This window comes from Hydra vulgaris, chromosome 02 (genome assembly GCF_038396675.1).
Source record: "Hydra vulgaris chromosome 02, alternate assembly HydraT2T_AEP".
Classification (NCBI taxonomy): domain Eukaryota; kingdom Metazoa; phylum Cnidaria; class Hydrozoa; order Anthoathecata; family Hydridae; genus Hydra; species Hydra vulgaris.
In genome coordinates this window covers 32,224,621-32,247,611 of record NC_088921.1, presented here as the reverse complement: position 1 = coordinate 32,247,611, position 22,991 = coordinate 32,224,621, and the positions used below count along the sequence as shown (strand labels likewise).

At 26.4% G+C, this 22,991-nt stretch overlaps 2 protein-coding genes across 2 annotated transcripts in view; one reads left to right on the top strand and one right to left on the bottom strand.

Moving 5' to 3' along the window:
• Positions 1-22,991, bottom strand: part of LOC100197406 (rab GTPase-activating protein 1) — a 131,310-nt gene that overhangs the window by 50,694 nt on the left and 57,625 nt on the right. Inside the window, exon 3 of the mRNA XM_065790625.1 lies at positions 11,622-12,235. Coding sequence (XP_065646697.1) covers positions 11,622-12,221 — 600 coding nt within the window. The 5' untranslated portion in view covers positions 12,222-12,235. The remainder of the gene's footprint in view (positions 1-11,621; positions 12,236-22,991) is intronic.
• LOC100209337 (delta-aminolevulinic acid dehydratase) overlaps positions 18,909-22,991 on the top strand; it is a 49,968-nt gene continuing 45,885 nt past the window's right edge. The window contains exon 1 of the mRNA XM_065790626.1: positions 18,909-19,111. Within this exon, the coding sequence (XP_065646698.1) occupies positions 19,002-19,111 (110 nt within the window). The 5' untranslated portion in view covers positions 18,909-19,001. The remainder of the gene's footprint in view (positions 19,112-22,991) is intronic.

Sequence of the window (22,991 nt, the reverse complement as noted above, 5' to 3'; positions counted from 1 at the left end):
CTTGTATGACGCATTGCTTCAGCTTGAGTTGCTCCTTGGGAGTTAGCTAGAGAAGGTACACCTAATAATTACCCTTCCTTGTATTTGGGAGCTCAGAAATAAGAACTACAAGTTGTTCATATGTGTCTCCCAGCATATCTTTTAAAAGCTTACCATCCCAATGCAAAGCACCATATTGGGGAGGGTTCTGTTTCACTGTCTCCATGACACTTTCTGCAATCTTTTGACGATTGAACATTCTTGTTCTCTGAGTTGTAGATCTTGATATCTCAAAATCTTCAAGATTACCTCCAGCAGCTTATATTAATGCTGATACAATCATTGTCATTTGATTGTCTGACAACTTGAGACGATCAGCAGCACTGGTTATCTGGTCACATTGCATTATTTTCCTAGGTAGCTTAAGAGTTACATATTCGCCTTGATCTATTTTTGTTGCTTCTTGTTGTAGATTTGTTTCAAATCAGAAAAAGCGGGATCAATTTCAGTTGGGTCATCTTCATTTAATTGTGTCTAAGAATCATATTCTAGCAAAGCAGCAACTCCTTCAACCTTTTCTTCTTTTAAAATATCCAACCAGCACTGTTCTCTTTCTGTAATTCTTGCTTCACGTGCTTGTCTTGCAAGTTTCACTTCAGCTTTGGTTTCAAAAATTTTATCATGTCCATCCATACATGCTCTTCTTTCCTGTTGTTGGTCCAAATAAAAGTCGATACTATCTTGTTTTTTCTTTCTGACAAAAATCTTGATTTCTTTATTTCATCTATGGTGTCAGGAGCATCGATGTTAAAAGGAGAATCCAATCGTTCAATAAAACTTGCTCTCTTGCTACCAGGGTCAGTTGTTCTTCCTTTATTTTACATCAAACTCTGCTATTCATTCCAAAGTTTCATAACATCAAACATGCAATTCTGTCTGTATTTAGTTTTTATGCGTGCCATATTCCAAAAAACAAGGACTGCAACAACCACAACATAAGCAATATCCTCATTTTTCACTTTATTATTAATATTTTCTGGATCGCTCCTTAGAAATAAGGCATATTTCATTATTTGCCTACAATCAGGCAGTTTGGCCCCATTAATTGATGTTGAAAGATGACGAATTAACCAGAAATCAGTTAACTTTTTTGTCACAGTCTGCTTGGAGTTCCTTTATGTGAGCTAGAAGTACCTTGACAGTGGATTCTCTTTTTGTTCTTCAGACTTTTTGTCTTCAGTACTTCACTGTGGTGATGGATTGCGCTTTTTACTACTTTGAAAAAAAAGTTTTGATTGGTTTTCAGCCACTGAAAACCAATTAAAACTTTTTAGAAATGATTCTTTGATTATTGCGATTCTAAAAAAAAAAAATGCAACTTATGCAAAAAATGGGGAACATGTTCAGAGGCCTTGAGGGACCTCAGGATCACTAATCAAAAATCTGTAAAAATTATTTTTAGACATAGTATTGATAGTATAATCAGGCTTGGTCGAGAAAGGCGTGCGATCGCACTCTGATCTTGACCACGCATACAATATTTAGTTGCAACAACTTGCCCACGGCTTTATAGATGTTTTGAGAAAAATAATCAAGCGCAAAAAAGTTTAACTGGACCGATGAGAGACAATTACAAAAATTAAAAGCTGCCTGATTAAATTGATATAAAATAAGTTTAGAATAATTAATAAACTTTATCTTTTATAATTAAGCGACACCCTTTTATATAAAGTAAAAACTTACTATTAATAATTGTTTAATACAATTAAACAATTGTTAATAGTAAGAAACAATTGTTATTCAATTTATCAAAGAGTTTAGTATAATTTCTTTTATTTGAGTACTTCTGATTTATTTCAACAAGATTCTAATAAACAAACGTTTGTTTATTTATTTAATAAATAAAAAAATCAATCTTTTTTTTAATTTCGCGCTTTGCATAGTTGGCCTGAGTTTTGTTTTTACAAAGTACATACAATTCTTTGTAGTACGACGAACAAAAGAAACAATTAAATCATTCAGTTACTATGACAATGTTAAAACGTTGTTTTTAGCAGTATCTTTAAAAATGTTAAAAACAAATCCGCGATGTGCTAGACCCCTGAATTAGCGGTCTATAATGGTCAGTATCCAAACAAATTACATTCCAAATTAATTATAATTATAATTATTTTACTAACCAAAATCAAATTTTAAATACGTCAAACTATATGAAAGCATTTTTTTATGATTAAACTCAAAAGGTAAAAATGATTTACGAGGAGGAAGCGGAACTGCTTTACCACTGATTATGAATAGTGAGTAGGCTTTTTTTTTTTTTAATAAGTATTTAAAACAGAAATTAGTAAATTTAAGTTTAAGTATAACAAATTTGTAAGAATGACATCTAAAGCAAAAAAAAGTAAACCAATATCTAAGAACTTAAAAACTTTTCTTTCGTGGGGGAAAGAATCAGTTATTGGATACACGGAAGAAAATGGCTTAGTTGTCAAAATATGGTGTAAGATTTGTGCTAGGAACAAAACTGAAATTTTAATAGATGCTTTAGTTAAAGAAGTATCGAATAATTCTTTGACAGCGTTTACGGAGGGAACTTGTGTGGTGAAAAAGTATCAGGTAAAATTAAAATAATTAGCTTGTTCTTAATTTGTGACTCCAGGAATTAATTTAAACATAATTTTTCTACCATTATATAACTTATAACTGTAGTTATCTTATAATTTACTATATTACTAAGTGAATAAATTTTTTAGAGAATTGCTTAATTTGAACCGTGATTTTTTCTTTGATAATAATAAAGGTTGATCACCATCTTAGAGGGCAAAGCCATAGATTAGCGGTGCTGATTGATAATGGTAACTCAGAAGATCCTGGAAGTAGTTGTGTTGCTAACCTCGATATAGAAAACTTGTTACCTATTACACAAGACAACCGCAAAGCGTTATTAAAGACGAATAGAACAGCCTATGAAATGGCTCTAAAACCGAGCATGCCACATAGCCATTTCAAGACACTGATCAAATGCCAAAGACTTAATGGTGTACTCCTTTTAGAAGGAAAAGACAACAATAAAGCAGGCTATTGGTTTTTAGGTTCAGTTTCTTTTTTGTAATTTGATAAAACAATTCAAATGAAAAAATCAAATTAAAGTTACGTTACTATTATAATGAAAGTTTAATTTTTTTTTTTCAAGATTTTACATCCGAATGGTCTTATCCTTTTGATTTATCCATTTGATTTTTTAATTTGAAAAAAATTAGTTATATTATTATTTTTTTATTGTTTTTTAATTTCATTTTTAGCACGTGAATATATCTCATGCATTGCCAGTGCCATTAAAGAAAAAGTTGCTAAAATTGTCAATGAAACAAACTTTTTCTCCATTCTTTCCGATGGTTCTCAGGCTAGAAAAACAAAGGATGAAAAAGAGTTGATTCTTGTGCGCGTTGAACGGGAGGGGACCCCTGCCTGTTTTGTAGTTTCTTTACTTGATATGAACAGTATGGGTGGTATGAGTGCCAATACCATTAAAAAGGCTATTGATAGCACTTTTATTGATAGCACTTTATTGAAACCGGTAGTGTTCCTTTAACTGCATCAGCTTACAAATACAAACTTGTAAGCGCTACGGCCGACGGAGCTTGCGTTAATTTTGGAATTTATAATGGCGTGTTAACACAATTAAAAAAAGATAGAATGTGGCTGATAAAAATTCACTGCGTAAACCATCGTTTAGAATTAGCAATAAAAGATGCTGTGAAAGATATTTCCCAGTATAAAGAGTGTGAACATTTTTACATTTCCATTTTTAATTTATTTCGCAATTCTGGAAAACTAAAATGCGCAGTTAAAAAAGCTGCTGAGGCTTTGAACATTACATATTACACCTTGCCTAAAATATTTGGAACGCGCTTTATAAGTCACAGGAGACGCGGCTTTACAAAACTTTTACATAATTGGCGTTCGCTTATTGTGGGTTTTGATAATGCTCTTGCTGATTGCGACACTAAAGCAGATATGCGTGCTAAACTTTCTGGATTGTCAAAACTGTTGCATGACTACAGACTATTATGTATGGTTTGTAGTTGTTTAGACATCTTAGAAAAGTTATCACCATTATCATTGGTTTTTGAAAAACAAATGTTAATGATGAATGAGTTAAAACCAGCGGTTTTAACTCATTCACCATTAACATTTGGCTAGCTTAGCGGAACAAAGCAATGAAGATATTGATAATATTATTGATTCATATCAAATGATATGAATCAATAATATTATCAATATCTTGAACATTCACCGTTAACAAAAGCTAGCTTAGCAGAATTAAGCAATGAAGATTTTGATAATATTATTGATTCATATTTACTCAAGTTTATAATCAATGAAAAAGATGGTTCAACCAATCTTGTTTCTTCGTATTTCAAAGAAGGTAACGAATTGAAAAAATAAAACCCAGAATTTGTTGAGATTGAACTCAACAGTATGGCTAATCTTAACTTTGAATGTATTCATTCTGCCATTAAAGTAAGAAAATTAGCAATTGAAATCATTCTGCCATTGATAAACGATAGATTTAGTTCGCTGTTAAATCCCATATTCGAATCAATGGATTGGTTAGATCCGCAAGTATGGACACCAGACAGCATGTATGGTGATGCCAGCATATCTATATTACTAAACAAATTTTTTTCCCCTCTAGAAAAACTAGGAATGAATTTTAAAATGGTTCTTTCGGAATGGAGAGCTGCAAAACTAGTAATATATGCGCAGTACACCATTGCACTCACACCATTGCAAATGTGGCAGAATATTTTTCTTTATCATAAAATTAAGTTTCCAAACTTGAGTCTTTAGGTTGAACTTCTGATGTGTATTGCTGGTTCTAATTCAGCTGTTGAACGCGTTTTCAGTATTTTGACTGTGATTTTGACTGATAGGCGTTTAAAGATAAAACACGCAACAATGGAAGACTCAATAATCATAGCAGGGAATGACACAAATTTCACTCAAAACGCGATGATATTTTAAGTCGCGCTGTGGATATTTTTTTAGATAAGCGAAGAGTTTTTTGCTTTGATTCAGCTAATGCTAGCATTGCCACTGATTGTAGTAGCGAAGAAAGCTGCACCAGTGAAGATAGAAGTTCTATATCTGAATCGGACGGATAAACAATTTATTATATAATTTTTATCCCACATAATTTTATATTAATGTACATTACTAAAGAGTCCTGAAGGACGAAACAATATTGTCTACTGTTATATATATATATATATATATATATATATATATATATATATATATATATATATACATATATATATTTATATATATATATATATATATATATATATATATATATATATATATATATATATATATATATATATATATATATATATATATATATATATAATATTATGCATAAATAACATATATAGCATTATATATTTGATTGTCATATTCTTGTAATACGATTGCATAAATAAGTTGAATTTAATAAAAAGGCAGCGTACAAGCTAATATATGTATATATTATATGCTGTATATATAAAACTTTTTAATAATATAGATCAAAATATGTTATTAAAAAGTTTATACGCTGCCATTTTATTAAATCTTTTAAATATCTGTGTGTGTGGCTCCAACAACAAGTCAACGTATTAAAATAAAACAAATTTACATTAGCGAATCTTTTTAAAGCATTCAATATAAAATCATTTAATTAGTAAAAATTAAAGTTATGAAGTTAATTTTTTTGCGTGTATTTTTAAAACTGATTGTTATGCGGACAAACATGGAAACATACTTGAATGTTCTCAAAACATCTATGAAGCCATGGGCAAGTTGCCGCAACTAAATATTGTATGCATGGTCAAGATCAGAGTGCGATCGCACGCCTTTCCTGACCAAGCCTGTATAATGGGAAAAACTTCACTTTACGAAATTTTGACACTTCATACTTTATCCTGGACAACCCTAATATATATATATATATATATATATATATATATATATATATATATATATATATATATATATATATATATATATATATATATATATATATATATATATATATATATATATTATATATATATATATATTATATATATATATATATATATATATATATATATATATATATATATATATATATATATATATATATATATATATATCAGGCCTTGTTACAAGATTTCGCTGCGTAAGGAAAACGGGTAACGCATTTTTAAGTAACACAACGCAGCAAATATACTTTGTATTGTTAAGAGTTATATTGCATCACTAGCGTCTTTTCAAGTACCGCATTGTAATTAAAGTTAAAAATCATACTTTTTTTTTTTAGCGCAAAACTGCTGAACGAATAGGCAAATTGCCTTTTCGCAGGCAAAATGCGAGCTGCGTAACGCTTTTTAACAAGGCCTGATATATATATATATATATATATATTATATATATATATATATATATATATATATATATATATATATATATATATGCCTATTACTGTTTGTGGTAAAAAATGACTTATAACTACTCTATGAAATGTAGTAAGAAATTAAGTACAGATTAAGTAAAAAATCCAGACACAATGATGCTGCAAAAAATCAGGCCCAATGTAACGACAGCAATTGTCTTCTACAGATTCTAAATCAAACTGATAGCTGGAATATAGCAAATGTTTGGAATGAAATGAATGGAATATAGCAAATAACAATACAGTATATAAAATATATATAATAAAAGATATATTATATAAGATATATAAAAATACATCAATCATTTTACCTATTTTAATTTTTATTTAAAATTAAGTACATGCTTTTTTTAATAAGGAACTAATGGTCATATATTTTTCTTTGAAAATATAATAAAGAAACAATAGAATCCAACTTACAATATATATTATTACAATATCAGAATATATATTGTAACTGCTTATTTCTTTAAACATTTTGTAGTCTGATATTAAATTGACATTATATTATCAAGAGGCAAATTAAATGATTGCAAATCCTGAACTGTGATGGGCCAAAGCTATTTAGCATTCTTGAATGTGTATTATTTGAACCATCTGGGATTGCTGATTTTTATACTCTTGGTCAAATATTTTTAAAAACTTCAGTTATTTGTCTGTCAGGTCAAACGAAACTAATTTTAAAATTAATGTTTATACTTTTTGGACCACGAGTACCAACAAAAAAAGCTTAATTTTAAAGCTCGTTTTATTTGCTTATTACGCTTTTGAAATTGATTAAAGTATTACTCATTTTTATTTACCTCATTTCTATTTTTTTAAATTTAGGCATTTAAAAATAAGTATTTTTATCCTGTATTTCTATTACCTGAATTCATCAAAATATATATTTAGTATACCTGTAATATAATATACTGTAACAGATTATTTTAATTTTTACTTGAAATTAAGTATAGGGCTTTTTTTATATGGACTTGGTAGGATTTTTTTTTTTTTATTTGAAGCATTTGCAATTGCTGATTTTTATATGGGCAATTTTTATATGGGCAATTATATGGGCATTTTTATCTTGGGCAAATGTTTTTATGAAAAAAGTTTTACTATATTTTATGATAATATTGACACAAAACAACCCAATGCTATATATTACTGTAATATATATCATTAAAATAAGAACCATGAGTGTCAACAAGAAATACTTATTTTTAAAGTTTGTTTTATTTGTATAAACTTTTGAAGTCGATTACAGTAGTAACATATTTTTATTTACCTGATTTCTTTTTTCTTTTAATTTAGGCATGTAAAAATAAATAAAAAATTTTATTTAGTGTATTTGTATTACCTGATTTGTATGAGCAGCTTCATATTTAAAAATGAGTTATTTAAGAGAGTCTTAGTGAACTGTTTTAAGAATTTTTGCTGAAAAAAACAACGAATTTACTGGAACAAAACTATTTTTGTTCCAGTAAATTTGTTGTTTTTTTCAGCAAAAATTTTTGCAATCTAGTAAATTTGAGTTATTTTGCCAATTGATTGTATACTAATATATTTACATTATCAAAATTACAATTGATTTCATCATAGTACAAGTATAGCACCTGTAATAAACTATACAATGAGTATAGTGCAATAGAAAGTTAAACAAGACAAATAAATATTATCATACAGTATGCCTAGAATTATAACTAACTTATATTCAGTTTATATTTTTTGTTAAATCTTTAACTTTAAAATTGGTATTTAAAAATACATTTGCGCTTATAATGATTATATACTAAAATATAAATAAATATATCTCTAAATATAGAGTTTTTTTATATTATATATTTATGCAGAAAAAAAAAACTTGCAAATCTATGTAAGTGTATAGTAAATATATACAAATATATACAAAAATATATTATATATAATTTTATATAGTATAACTATTTTTTTATACTATATAAATTATATATAATATATACAAAAATATATTATATATAATTTTATATAGTATAAAAAAATATATAAATATATAAAATATAACTAAACACTACAACCTAACCCTAACTAACAATTCCTGCTAATTTTATTCTTTAGCCAGGGTTGTAAAAAAACTCTATATTTAGCCAGGGGCTCTAATCACTTACTATATGAAGGGACTAAAATAGTAATAGTGATTGTAATTTTTTTTTTATTAGGTTGAATTTTCACTTATTCCTGGAGTTGCCTAACTTTCATTGGCTTAAAAAGAAAAGATGTTAGGTGATACTAGCTATCCTATTCTATACATATAATTAGTTATCCTAATTCCAACCTATTCTATACATATAATTAGTTAACCTAATCCATACCTTTTCTATATATATTATTATTTAAGAATAACATTGCTTTGTAACTGAGAAGTTTAAAACCCACCACATCCCTGGTAGTACCACGCTTAACTTGTTTCTCTGCACAGCAATCTTGAGATTTGTGTTTCAGAATTAAAGTATTGAGAGAGGGTTGTAACAATTTAAAAATAAAAACAAATGAGAAGTCTCATCAACTGCAGTGGCCCTACAGTCTTAAGGAATTGAGTAGTAGATAAATTTTTTGTTTTTTAACATAACTTAAGATTTCACTTGGAGATGCCCAACTCATATGTTTTCAAAGTTTTAACCATTAAATTATAAAAACCTTCAACTTTCATAATGTAAACAATGATTTAGGTCTTTTAAAAGATAAAAAGTAGATAACCATGTATAACTTTATTAGTTTCTACACAGTTTTACTAGTTTCTACACATTTTGAAAGTTTACATTTTGAAAATATAGCTTATATTTTCAATAAAATACCTTATCTTAAATTTTTATGCAAAGTATTTTATTGAAAATATAAACTATATTTTCTTAATGTAATTCTTCAAATAATTTGAGTAGAAACTAATAAAGTTATACAGAATTATATACGTTTTATGCTTTAAAAAACTTAAACCATTATATATATTATGAAAGTTGAAGATCTTATCATTTAATGATAAAAACCCATAAGATTTGGGCATCTTCGAGTGAAAGCATAAATTATGTTAAAAAACAAAATATTTATCTAGAGTTCACTTCCCTAAGATTATAGGTCCACTACTGCTAAGGAGACTTCTCATTTATTTTTATTTTTAAACTGTTGCAACCCTCTCACAATAACAAGTACGAGTTAGGCATCTTGGAATGAAAGCATAAATTATGTTAAAAAATAAAAAGTTACTTGAACAAGTTTCTTTGATGAATATAAACTTTTTTTTTTTTAAATCACTGGTTTAAATTTTTTTAAACGAGTGGTTTAAAAATTTGAGTAGGTGGCATAAAAATTTTAATTTTTTATCCAACTTTTACATGAAATTATGTTCTGAAATTGTTTATTCAAGTCAGCATAAAAAACTTGAGGGTAAAAATAATTAAAACAAAATTAAATTTACACTATTTTAAATTATAAATATTTTGAAAACAATAAAAACAACAAACCAAAGTATTTTGTATGGTACAACATTGTATATTATATTTTTATTGTATATCAGATTTGTATTTGTATAGTACAACTTTGGCTGGTATTGTTTACTATAATTTTTTTACATAAGTTCCTTGATCATCAATCTGATGTCTAAACATTATTTAAAGTTAAAAGTTATAGGACATTATTAACTTGAATACCCTGTAATTACCTCAGACTTTTGGGTACAAAATGCAACACATGGAGTAACTACAGGACATATTTCATTGCTGAAATTCAATTAATTTTAACTGGTAAATTAATACTTAAAAGTTCTAACCGGTAATCTAACTCTTAAAAGCGTTTATTAACAACATACAATAGCCAAATACAAGACTTATTAAGTATACACTGTTGATTATATATTATTGCATTTATAGTAGGAAATGCAAACATAACTGCCATTGTTTGTTTAAAAATCAGGACTTCCATTAAAAATAGAAAATTGATGTTTAATTTTAAAATTTAAATTTACTAAAAAAAATATTTAGCAGACAACTCCAAACAAAGACAACAATCCATTAACTCAAGAAAAAGAATAGTTCTATTTACTATTATAAATATTTGACAAGCTCTTAGATATAACAACTTCCTTATTTTAATAAGCTGGATTGATTGTAATAACCTTAGATACCCCGGTACTTTTACCAAATAAAACTTCTTTAAATCAATCCATATTTACCTGAGTTTACCAAATTTTTTTGAAGTATGTTTCTCCTAATGCCTAGCCTTGAATATATATATTTTTTAAGCAAGAAATAACCTCTGATCAAACATTATTTAAATTGAAAAAGTTATAAATGCAGCATTTAGAAGGAAACAGTGAATTCTTACTGAAAAATACAAAGTAATTCTATTCAAAAAATTTACATCTTGTAAATACTCAAAACATGAATATAGTACAAGAAGTGATCATGGAATTATTTTTTCAAAAAATATGACATCATTAGTCCTATTATAATTTGGAAAAACAAAACAGTTATCTTTGATCACAAAAGCAATGTAAATAAAATTTTCACATTAATTTTAAGTAAAGAAAATTAGTTGTCAAAGTAATGACATTCTTGAATAAAAAATCAATAAAACTTTATAAGTTTTTATAAGAGTTTCAATAAAAATAGCTGTTACCACAATACTTTTGGTTGTAGTGTACAACAGTGATTGTAGAATTATTTGGTCAAACTATCATAAACTAATTGCTATCTTTATTTGAAGATAATTTTTGTTAGGCAAGAGAAACATTGTTCAGCTAATCGATAAATCATTATTCAAACTGTATTTGGCAACCTAGTATAATATTTTTTACTTTTTTATACTAATTTTTATACTAATTTCTTTCTTTCATAGTTAAATAAATAATAAAATGACAATAGTGAATACTTTAAATATTTTTTTGATATTGTGGCACCTGAAACTATCAACAAAAGTTTTTCTCAAATACTAACCAATAATGTATAACAATAGAATATTTATTAAATTAAAAATTATCAAATGACAAAAAAAATTCATTTTCAAAATATTTCACTGTATACATATTTCATATTATATACCTAACATGGCTAAAACAAGGACAGCAAGATATAATAAAAATATGTATGAATTTCGTGAAAAAAAACATGACTGTATTTTAATTTATTATTGTATCAAAATTTTCTACCTCATTTTGATCTTCGCATTGGAAAACATGACATCTAAAACTTGGGTCATCGATACCATAAGCAATATTAGTTGCAAAACAAAAGTTTTGCTTATCTTTTCCCCATTTACAAATGCTATCAATATTATATTTTTCAATTAAAGTTTTTTTATTTTCATCAAACCAGCAAAACTCGTCTGGGCGAATGCAGAGCATGATTTTGGCAGTTGCTGAATTGCTTTTCAAAAGTAAAGTCATCGTTTTTAAAATTTCATTGGTACTTAAAGGATCACTGATTGTTGCAGAACCTAAATACAACACTGGATATAGAACATCAGAATTATTTTTTGTTTCATTATGAGAGGTTTCTAAATAATCAGTAACATAATCATCCATTTGAGCTTCAGCAATAAGTTGGCTTATTCTTTCAGAGCTATCTGTTCTATCAAGCTTTGGTTCTGCTTCACTTTGATCATTATTTAAACTATTTTTAATCGTTTTATTGTTAATTGAAACATTGTCAACATTGTCAACAAACAAATACTCTCTACTATCATGACTTAGGGTTGAAGCCTTTTCTCCATTACTTTCATAACCATTTCTACTGTCTCCATTGCTCATAATTTGCTAAACACCTAAAATAAGAAAAGTTATTATTATTGATAATAATAATATTATTGTTATTATTACTATTATTATTATTATTATTATTATTATTGTTATTATTATTATTATTATTATTATTATTATTATTATTATTATCATCATTATTATTGTTATTATCATTGTTATTGTCATTGCTATTATTATTATTATTCTTTTTATATACAAATATAACATAATATTATGATAATAATTGCATCTAGAAATGATTTCAATCCTTCTAAAAAACAACTTTTTTGAAATATTATTTTAATAGTTATCTAAATGACATCTTTAAAAAGTTTAATAATATATGATAAATAAAAAACTTTTACGGATTCAAACCTTATTAGTAAATGATTTTTTGACAATATTTCAAGTGAGTATGCAATTGTTATTTAAGTATGATATACAAAAAATTTCTTAGAAGCAAAATTATTAATTATAACATCAAACTGAATATATATTCATAATGAATACTTGATAACGAGGTATACTCTCTTGAAATATGGTAAAAAAACAAGATGATAATAATAATAATAATAATAATAATAATATAAATATAGAAATAAAATCATGATCAAAATAATATAAATTTTATATTATTATTATGATAAAGTTTTGCTACTTAACATTGTACTCTATAAAAATAATTATTACTAAGTGAACAATAGCATATTAAAGCTTTTATTTACATCAATTAAAAGCAAATATTAATAAATAATTAATATAAAAAAGTGACTTATTTTTGTCACTTTTATTTTCTTTAAAGTACAAGCGTTTTAATTAATAGCCGTAAAAAGTGTTATTTAGATTTTGGTTTCTTCACGGGCATATCGCATATGCTATAAAAATCAATCGCTTTAATAACAAGTGGGTGTTCTGCTGCTACCTAAAGTTAGTTATTTTGATTTCAACTTAACTAAAAGATCCATTTATTTATTAATTTTTTTTCTTGATATTCCGTTTTTTTTTAATATTTTAAACAAAGCAATCAAGCAGGGCTAGCGAAATGTTTACAGCGATCAACGATTTAAACACTTACAGGGCTGTCGTCTAAAAAGGTCTTTTTAATGATTTTATACTCTAATTTTTTATTTGCTATAAAATTTACAAAACAGTTAATCAAAAAAAGAAAATACGTTAAAATATATTTAAAAGTAAAAAAGCCATTTTAAGAAACCTCAATTCAATAATCAAGTCAATAAATGTGACCGAATGTCATATTTATTGACTAAATTTATTGAATTAATATGTGGTCAAGCAACTTATTCCACCCGGTTATTATGTTCTATTATGAAACTAATTATAAGTAGCACTTTTGCAGGTACTTTTAGTAGAATTACGCTTTTGACTTTTTCTCAGAATATGGAGTTTTTTCTTTTAGAAAATGTAAGATTAATAAAATTGAAAGAGTTCAACATAAATTCACAAAAATGGAGAACCTAAAGGGATTTCGCATGAAAAAAGGGATGATTTTTTATTGAAACATTAAAAGAAAAAGAAAAAAGAAAGGACCTTATTCAAATTTTAAAGATTTCCAAAGGATTAGATAAAATAAATCCCCAAAACTCTATAAATTATATTTTAACGACCGCAAGATAACATGAAAATTGAAAGAGAAATATTAAACAAAGAATGAAACAATCAGACACAACTTCTTACAAACAAAATATGAAATGATTGCTGAAAGATGCAGTAAATTCAGACTCATTTAATTCTTTCAAAAAACAAGATCGACTTAATATTTAAAAATAGGAAATTATTAAAATGATGAAACTAAATAAACATTATTGAAAAGCGCGTAATATTTATATCGTTAATGTTAAAACAATGATATTTATGACACAATTTTAAAAAAGCATTTTGCTTTGTTTAAAGCGTTATGGACTTAGGTTCTACATGATTTCAATCTTAACGCAATTAACTACACCATAAGTATATATATCAATGGTTTAAAGCGCAAAAGACACATTGAGCACTTTTTAGATAATGCAATTTCTTGACATTTTGGCCATAAATATTATCAAAATTAAACAATTAATGACCTTAAAAAAAGATAAAGATTATAACTTTACAATTTATAATTAATTAATTAATTGTGGACCTTATCCCCAGAAAAAAAAACCCTGTCATATATATATATATATATATATATATATATATATATATATATATATATATATATATATATATATATATAATACGCAAGAGTAGGCAAAACATACGGTCTCCCTTTTCCAGGGCGCCTCTGTTGACGGCAACCCACATGGATCTATTGTGTAGGCGACTCGGATCTTTGAAATTATATATTTCCTACCCTAATAAATAAATATTATAAACTGTATACAAATATAAAAATGTTTATATAAATAAATACTTTATATGAAATAAAATCATTTCATATATATGTACAATACCAGCAATGTCAATGAACATATTAATGTTTATACTGTGCGCAACTTATGGAAAGAAAACTATTGATTAAGTAGCAGAAGAATTTATTAAAGGGCGTCATTTTTGGAAAATGGAGAAGAATTTATTAAAGGGCGTCATTTTTGGAAAATGGAGAAGAATTTATTAAATGGCGTCATTTTTGGAAAATGGTATTAGAACGCTTGTTTCGCATAACTCTAATGCTTTCATATAGTTTATTAGCCTTTCGTAGTCACCGTGAAGGATTATCAGGAGATTATAATGGAAATTTTTTTATATGAAATGCAATTACTTGCTAGCTAGGACACAATAATGAAACAAATATTAGACATGCCTTATATAAGATATTCAAGACCAGCTATAAAAAATGCATTAATTGTTCTAATAAAGTTGGTGAATTAAAAATATTACGTATACGTATATTCAAGGAAGGTGACAATGTTTGGGTAAAACCAGCTCAAGAGACAAAATGTGATCAGTCTTGGATACCTGGTATCGTACAGAAGCAAAATACCTGGTCGTTTGACGTCGAAACCGCAAATAGGGTATTCCCACGACATATCTTACACTTGCGTCGCCGTATTCCAAACTCTCTTAATAAAAATAACTCATTTAACGATGGTCTTGATATACCAAAAGATGAAGTTGGTAACGGTGAAGGAAGATATAACTAGGATGCCGTTCAAGTTCGAAATGATTCCCAAGAATGCAACGAACAAACGATAACGCGCTCCGGACGAATAATAAGAGCCCCACAACGATTAAACATGAGTTAATTCACCAAGAGGACATGTTCTAATAAAGTTGGTGAATTAAAATTATTACGTATACGTGGTAAAAGTCACGTAGATAAACGTGATGAAAGTCACGCATTCATTTATGGTTATTATTTTCAATGACTATTGTAGTTTTATAATTGTCATGGGAATTATAACTTTGCATTTATATACGATTTTATGTAATAAAAAAGAAGTTTGAAAAACGCTCAGATAATTGATTTTTAATATATATATATATATATATATATATATATATATATATATATATATATATATATATATATATGTATATATATATATATATATATATATATATATATATATATATATATATATATATATATATATATATATATATATATATATATATATATATATATATATATATATATATATATATATATATATATATATATAAACGAATACAAGAATGCAACATTAATAGAATACTTGGGACAAAAATTACTAAAAGAATTATCTTATAAGATTAAATCAGCATCATTTTATTCTCTCATGTTAAACACTACTCAAGATATTTCTAAATAGAACAAATAAGTGTTGTGTTAAGATACGCCCTCGCCTTTCGTTATTAAAATCAAAAACCAATTTTTGAAACAAGTGAAATATTTTTAGATTTTTTAAACTGGAGGGTAATTCTGCAAAAAAAAAAGAAAAGAAAGGTCAATGGTTAAAAATGAGAAATGAAATAAATATTCTGATGGAAAAATATTATGGTCAGGGGTATAATAGAACCTCCGTAATAAGTGGAGCATATAATGCCTATCAGACAAAGTTTAAAGAAAATCAAGCTGATGCGGAATATTTGCATTGCAGCAGCCATAACTTGAGGTTGGTATTGAATGACAGCGTAACTAGATGCCATAAAGTCTTCTTTTTTTTATTTTATTCTCCAAAATATTTACAGTTTTTTGAAAAAAGATCTTCACGCATCTTATTTCCAAGTTTACTGGTAAGTCGAAAGTATCTATAAAAAATTCTATCCAACACGTTGATCCGGTAGATCGATAGCTATTACTGATGTTAAACTAAGAATTGTTGATATTTTACAGGCTTTGAATGAGATAGGTCTCAAATCAAAAGAAGTTAATTTGTAAGCTTTACAAATTAAGACTTATATGGAGAAATTTGAACTTGTATTTGTTTGTAACTTTTTTTTATAAGAGGTTGTCCATAAACTATAATCTGGGGTAGAGGAAAGGATTAGTGGTTTTGTGACAAATCCTATACAATTGATCTGTTACTAAATAGTTACGATGTTGTGTCGAGGGCGTAAGGGAAAGGTTAAAAACGGTTAAAATTGCGTGACGCAACCTATTGACGACCCTTAAGGTAATAAGTCAAACTAATTATGCTTCCAAAACATTGTAAAATGTAAATATTCGTTAAAATGAGGCTATCACAGCAATACAACGTGTCTTGAACATTTAAAAGAGTTAATATATTTTTATTTTGAAATAAAATTAGAAGTATTTGACTTTGCGCAACAGTGAGGAATAAATACTGTGTTCGGTTCAACACGCATTCAAACTTCTAAATGTCATTTTGATGAATTAGGTTGCTATTATCGATTTGATAATAAAAAGCATCAGTGTAAAGTTTACGTGTTTATAATATTTTGGACACAACTAACTCCCAAATTATAGTTTCAATTCCTTTAAATTAAATTTAAAGAAATGGCAAGTATAAGAAACCTATTTGCTTTTCTAAAACCAAAAAATATTATTGAGTTATCGGCGAAAGATATTTTAGAAAAGTGAAAATCTTTCAATAAAATATTCTAAAATACAGTGCAGTTATTTATTTTCTTGGGCAAGAAATAAATTGACTTAAATGTCAATTAATTTTCAGAAGTATATGTTGTAAGAATGTTGTTTTTACGCTGCCAGCAACAGTTTTTTTTTTTTATATAAAATTATGTAAATATAACTCAAAAATTGACAGAAACTTTTTGCATTCATTTTTATAATTCTTATTCAGCTCTACATTTTTTATCATCTGGAGTTACGAATGTTCTACGTTTTTTATCATCTGGAGTTGAAGACTTAAGTTACGGGGACCTTCGGTCACGCTTCCTTTCAGGCCCAAAATTTTTAGCCACGCGACTGGGGACATCTTTAAACTAATAAGTAAATGCAAAATTAATAAATGATAGAACCGACGAAGTACTTAATGAAACAACTAAATCAAAGGAAAAGTGTGAAATACTAGAAAAAAGAAATTGAAAGCTGAATTTTAAACAAATTAATTCATGTTACTTGAATCCTCCAGGGACCTCCAAAATATGTTTGAACTAAATGGGTTTTCAAATTATAGGAATTTAGGTACTGTTGGCCAAACTTAGAAAAAAGTAAGCACCTGGTGATTTTCCTGGTGTAGATTATTCCACAGGCTGTAAATAAGGGCCATAAAAAATAAGAACCAAAACTGAAATAATAATAAATATTATTGTTTCAGTTTGGTTCTTACTATTCTTGGCTATGCTGCATTTTGAATTTTGTATACTTTTATTTTTAACAAAAAATATTTTTTCAACATATTTTAAGTAAATGCATAATTAGTTATGTAAGGTATAGAAGTTATTGATTGAATAAAAAAAACTTTTTTTTGTTTTCATGTATCATTTTTTAAACAATTTCTTAATTTAATCTCAGGGATAGTTAAATTCTGTAGAATCTAAATAGAGACAGAGAGTTATCTAGTAAGGCTGTTAAGCAAAATATTGGTGACATTTATTTAATGAAAAAATAATATTAGCAAATTTATTTTATATTATAAACTTTTTGTAAAAAAATAAGCGGGATCAATTTTTTCAGTGCACTAAATATAGATGATGTTTATGGGAAGCTAATAACATAGCAGGTAATAAAATATACAAGAAAAAACCTAAACCTCTCTTTTGCGATTAAAGATTTGCTGATGCAATCATGGTATGACTTATCAGTAGAATACCAAAAATACAAGTTTTTGGACTGCCAGTTTCATAGCTTATGTTAAATGCGCTTAAAGAAGTAACATAGAACGCAGAAAAAACGCTCTTAAAAAGTCATTAACCGAAGGCATAAATATGAGATGAAAATTAAAAGCCATCAGAAAAAAAAGTCAAGGATAAAAAGAGAGAGAAAAAGAAAAGACATCTGCTTATTCAGCAGACTCGTAATGAAATCATAATTTATTTTAGGCGTTATAAGAGCATAAGTAAACAGATTTGTTTAATATGCTCTTCCAAAAATAATTTATATTAATTAAATTGAACAATTTTAATTTATACTTATATATAATAAATAGATTTAGTTACATTTAACTCAAAAATTATAAAGTACTCCAGTCTATTTGTTTCTTTTGCTCTGGTCACCCTGAATATACTAAATTCAACCAACTGAACTTATTCCTTAAACCAACTTATTTAACCGAAAAAATATTTTCGCGGGATAATTATGATCGGCGGACCAATATAATCGTGAATCTATTATCAACTCCATTGGGATATGTCTCAAGTTACAAAATTTAAAATAAAGTAATAAAGATGTCCCATTGCATATTACAAGGTGGTTACTTTAATAATACATTACGCTCTTGGCAGTCAAACACATCTGGTCTCACTGCTGCTTCTCTTATCTACCCTATTTTTATAAGGTTTGTTTACTTGCAATATGTTTATTTGTAGACGCGTTGCTTCCCATCATGTTTGTTTCATATTTCAAACATGTTTGTGAAAATTTACTTTTTTTTCAATTAAGTTTTCCTTTGTTAAGTAATTCTAAAGTTTAACACATATCTTTAAATAATGGAGGAACTTTATTTTTTGAGTGAAATTTTTATTGAGAGCAAGTTCATAAAATTTTGTCAATTTTTATATAACAACAGCTATTAAATAATGTTTTCATTCATTTTTCATGTGCTAAGAACAAATATGTAACTTTTATTTTTGTTACTTGAACTTTAGTTGTTACTAAAAACTTGTTAATCCACAACTGGTACTTTTAAATATTACCATCTGTAACTAATGTAGACACCATATCTATTTTATTTATCTATAAGGAGTGAGAATTTTAAGAATGCTAGTTGATATGGCAAGAATGTCTATTTTGTGTATTTAAATACTAAGCAATATGTTAATCATACATTTAAGCAGCCTAAAATTATATTTTTGCGCTCACATTAGTAGAGACTTTAAAATATCATATAATATTTATTATAGATATTATAATTATTATTTAAATATTTTAAGATGAATAATAGCTATTATTATTGTAAACATAACAACAGTCATTATAAACAATTAATTTTTCATTTATTACGATTATTTTTTTAATATGCATTATTACACCCTATTTTTTTAATATGCATTTTTACACCCTATTTTTTTAATATGCATTTTTACACCCTATTTTTTTAATATGCATTTTTACACCCTTTTTTGTTATTTCAAAATCAAAAAATAAAATTATTTTAGATTGCTTAACTGTATATATATATATATATATATATATATATATATATATATATATATATATATATATATATATATATATATATATATATATATATATATATATATATATATATATATATATATATATATATATATGTATATATATATATATATATATATTTATATATATATATATATATTTATATATATATATATATATATATATATATATATATATATATATATATATATATATATATATATATATATATATATATATTGGTTTTAACTTTATGACAACACAGAAAGGTTGGATGAAAGTCAAAAGTAATTAAAAGTGACGTATTTGTTGTCAAAAGAATCATTTTTTACCTTCTATACTCCCAAATGCAACAATTTATAGAACTATGTATATATATATATAAATATATGTATATATATATATATATATATATATATATATATATATATATATATATATATATATATATATATATACATACATACTTTATTTACAAAGATGCTCCGTCCCTCCATCCATATAGAAAAACAGAAAATAAAAAATTATTATTGTAGAATAAGGAAATCTCCCAAACTCGGAAAATAATTACTAACTTATCTGTTCTTATGTATAATATTGGTCTGCTGATATATACTGATTTATACTTATATATACTGATTTTACAATAAAATTACTACAAAGTTCATTAAAAAAGTCAATATACATAATTAGTTGATAATATATTGATTAATATTGTGTTATATAATAGTTCTTTTTATTTAATAACACATTAAAAAAACTCTTTATGGTTTATGAAAAAAGGTTCCTACAATGTAGCAGTATGTCACTATAGTATATCTAGTTTGTATATCTAGATTTTGTATATACTTTTTATTGAATATTTCAATGAATATTTTTGTTCATTGAAATGTTCAAAAAAAACATTGAGCGAGGTAATTACAGAGACAAGGTAAGTTTTGAATTATGTATGTCTCACAAAGTGAGAATTCTACCCAGGGCTGTGAAGCCAGAGTCAAGAGCTGGTCCATTTTTTAATATTTTTACTGGAGCCAAAGTTAAAACTGAAACTGGATTCTGACCTATAGTATTTTATAGGGCTCCCACTGCACAGTTTTTATTTTTCCAGACAATCAGGATTTAGGAAACTAAAGTTACTGCACTTTTATAATCTGTCTTTCATTGTATCTACTGTAAATGTATAATCTATATAACACTAATAGTGTTCCATGTTTTCTCATACAAAGTACACATAGTAGTTAAGTCTAGTTCCAGTCAAGATAAATTTTTATACCTGGTAAAAATGCAGCAGTTGCTAATTTGTCAGTTTTATGATTTGAATTTATTGGCTTGTTATTTAATTTTAGATTTAAATTTTCAAATGGTTTTTGCAACTTTTGCTATGCCTATGTATTAACTCAAAAGTTATAAGATTTATTTCTAGTCAGATTACAATATATATATATATATATATATATATATATATATATATATATATATATATATATATATATATATATATATATATATATATGTGTGTGTGTGTGTGTGTGTGTGTGTGTGTGTGTGTGTGTGTGCTGCTCAAAATATATATATATATATATATATATATATATATATATATATATATATATATATATATATATATATATATATTGAGCAGCCGTGGTGCAGCAGTAGCGCACTTGCCCCAGAAACAAAGGAACCGTGGTTCAAACTTCACCTCTGGGCAAGTTTTGCAACACCAGTTAAGAAGGAGGCGTGATCTTCCGATTAAGTGCTCATCCGCGGTGCTCTGTGATAAGACCGTAAGGACTTCTTGGGGATATATATATACTATGGCATATTTATATAAGTATTTGTTCACTTTTTTTGCTTATCTTAATATGGCTTTTTTTTTTAAAAAGAAGAAAAAAAAAAGAAAAATAATCAATGAAAAGATTGCCAAACCCTCAGTCAATGTAGCAGCATTTCGATGCGAGTCAGGCTATTTTTTAGTATATGTATGTACTGAAGCCCCCAGCAGCAGGCTATTTTTGTATGATGTCAGGCTGCACACCTAAATCAGTAGTATAAGATATATATATATATATTTCGAGTTTCAATATAATTACTTTTTAAATGTATAGCTGCTTTGTTAAAACATTGGTATAAAGAAAATAATAAAATTGTAGTTATATATTAACCTGTAATATAACCTATAAATTATGAAGGATGAAATAAAGTATGACTAAAATTGCTGACTCCATAGCACTGACTCTACCAATACATCATAACCATGTTGAAGAAAATAGCTATTTTTATACAAATAACACTAACAGAGTCATCTTGAAGATAGATTTCATGCTTTAATAGAAATCACTAAAACAATCCATTAATACCCATATGACAAGCTATTTTGAATTTATTGATTGTCAAGAAAATGTAAAGTAGAAAGTTCAGAGTGTTTCTATTAATCAATATAGGAATATTGACAAAATTGCAATAATTATTACAAGTAAACAGTTAAGATTATTTTAAATTTACCACCAAGCCCCAGGCTGATACAGAAGAGAGATCAACCTCAAGATCAGCTATCTGTTCTAAATGATTAAAAAGTGACAACTTTTTGTCAAGACTAAAGTTTATCAGCAAAAAAGACTGTTTAAGATGTGAAATTGGCAGAAAGATCATTAATGTGGATAATAAACAATACCAGACCAAGGATAAAACCATATGGTATCCCAAAAGTTACTGGAAATTAGAAAGAGTGTTGCGATTCTAAGATAACTTAATAATGCAGTTAGATGATTCAATGATTTTAAAAACTTTCCCATTGTATAAAGTTAGCATAATAAGACCAACATGCCAAACTTTATCAAAATTGTTTGATGTGTCAAGAGCAATTGCCCTTGCTTCTATCTAATGCTTGATAAAACTTTTTTGATATTACACTTAACATATCAGCTGTAGAACAATATGATCAAAAGTCATATTGATTGTAAGTTGTTAGACTCAAGATATTATAAGTTTGTTGGTATAAAAATTCAAAACCTGGCTTATAAAAGAATCTGGCTTAGAAA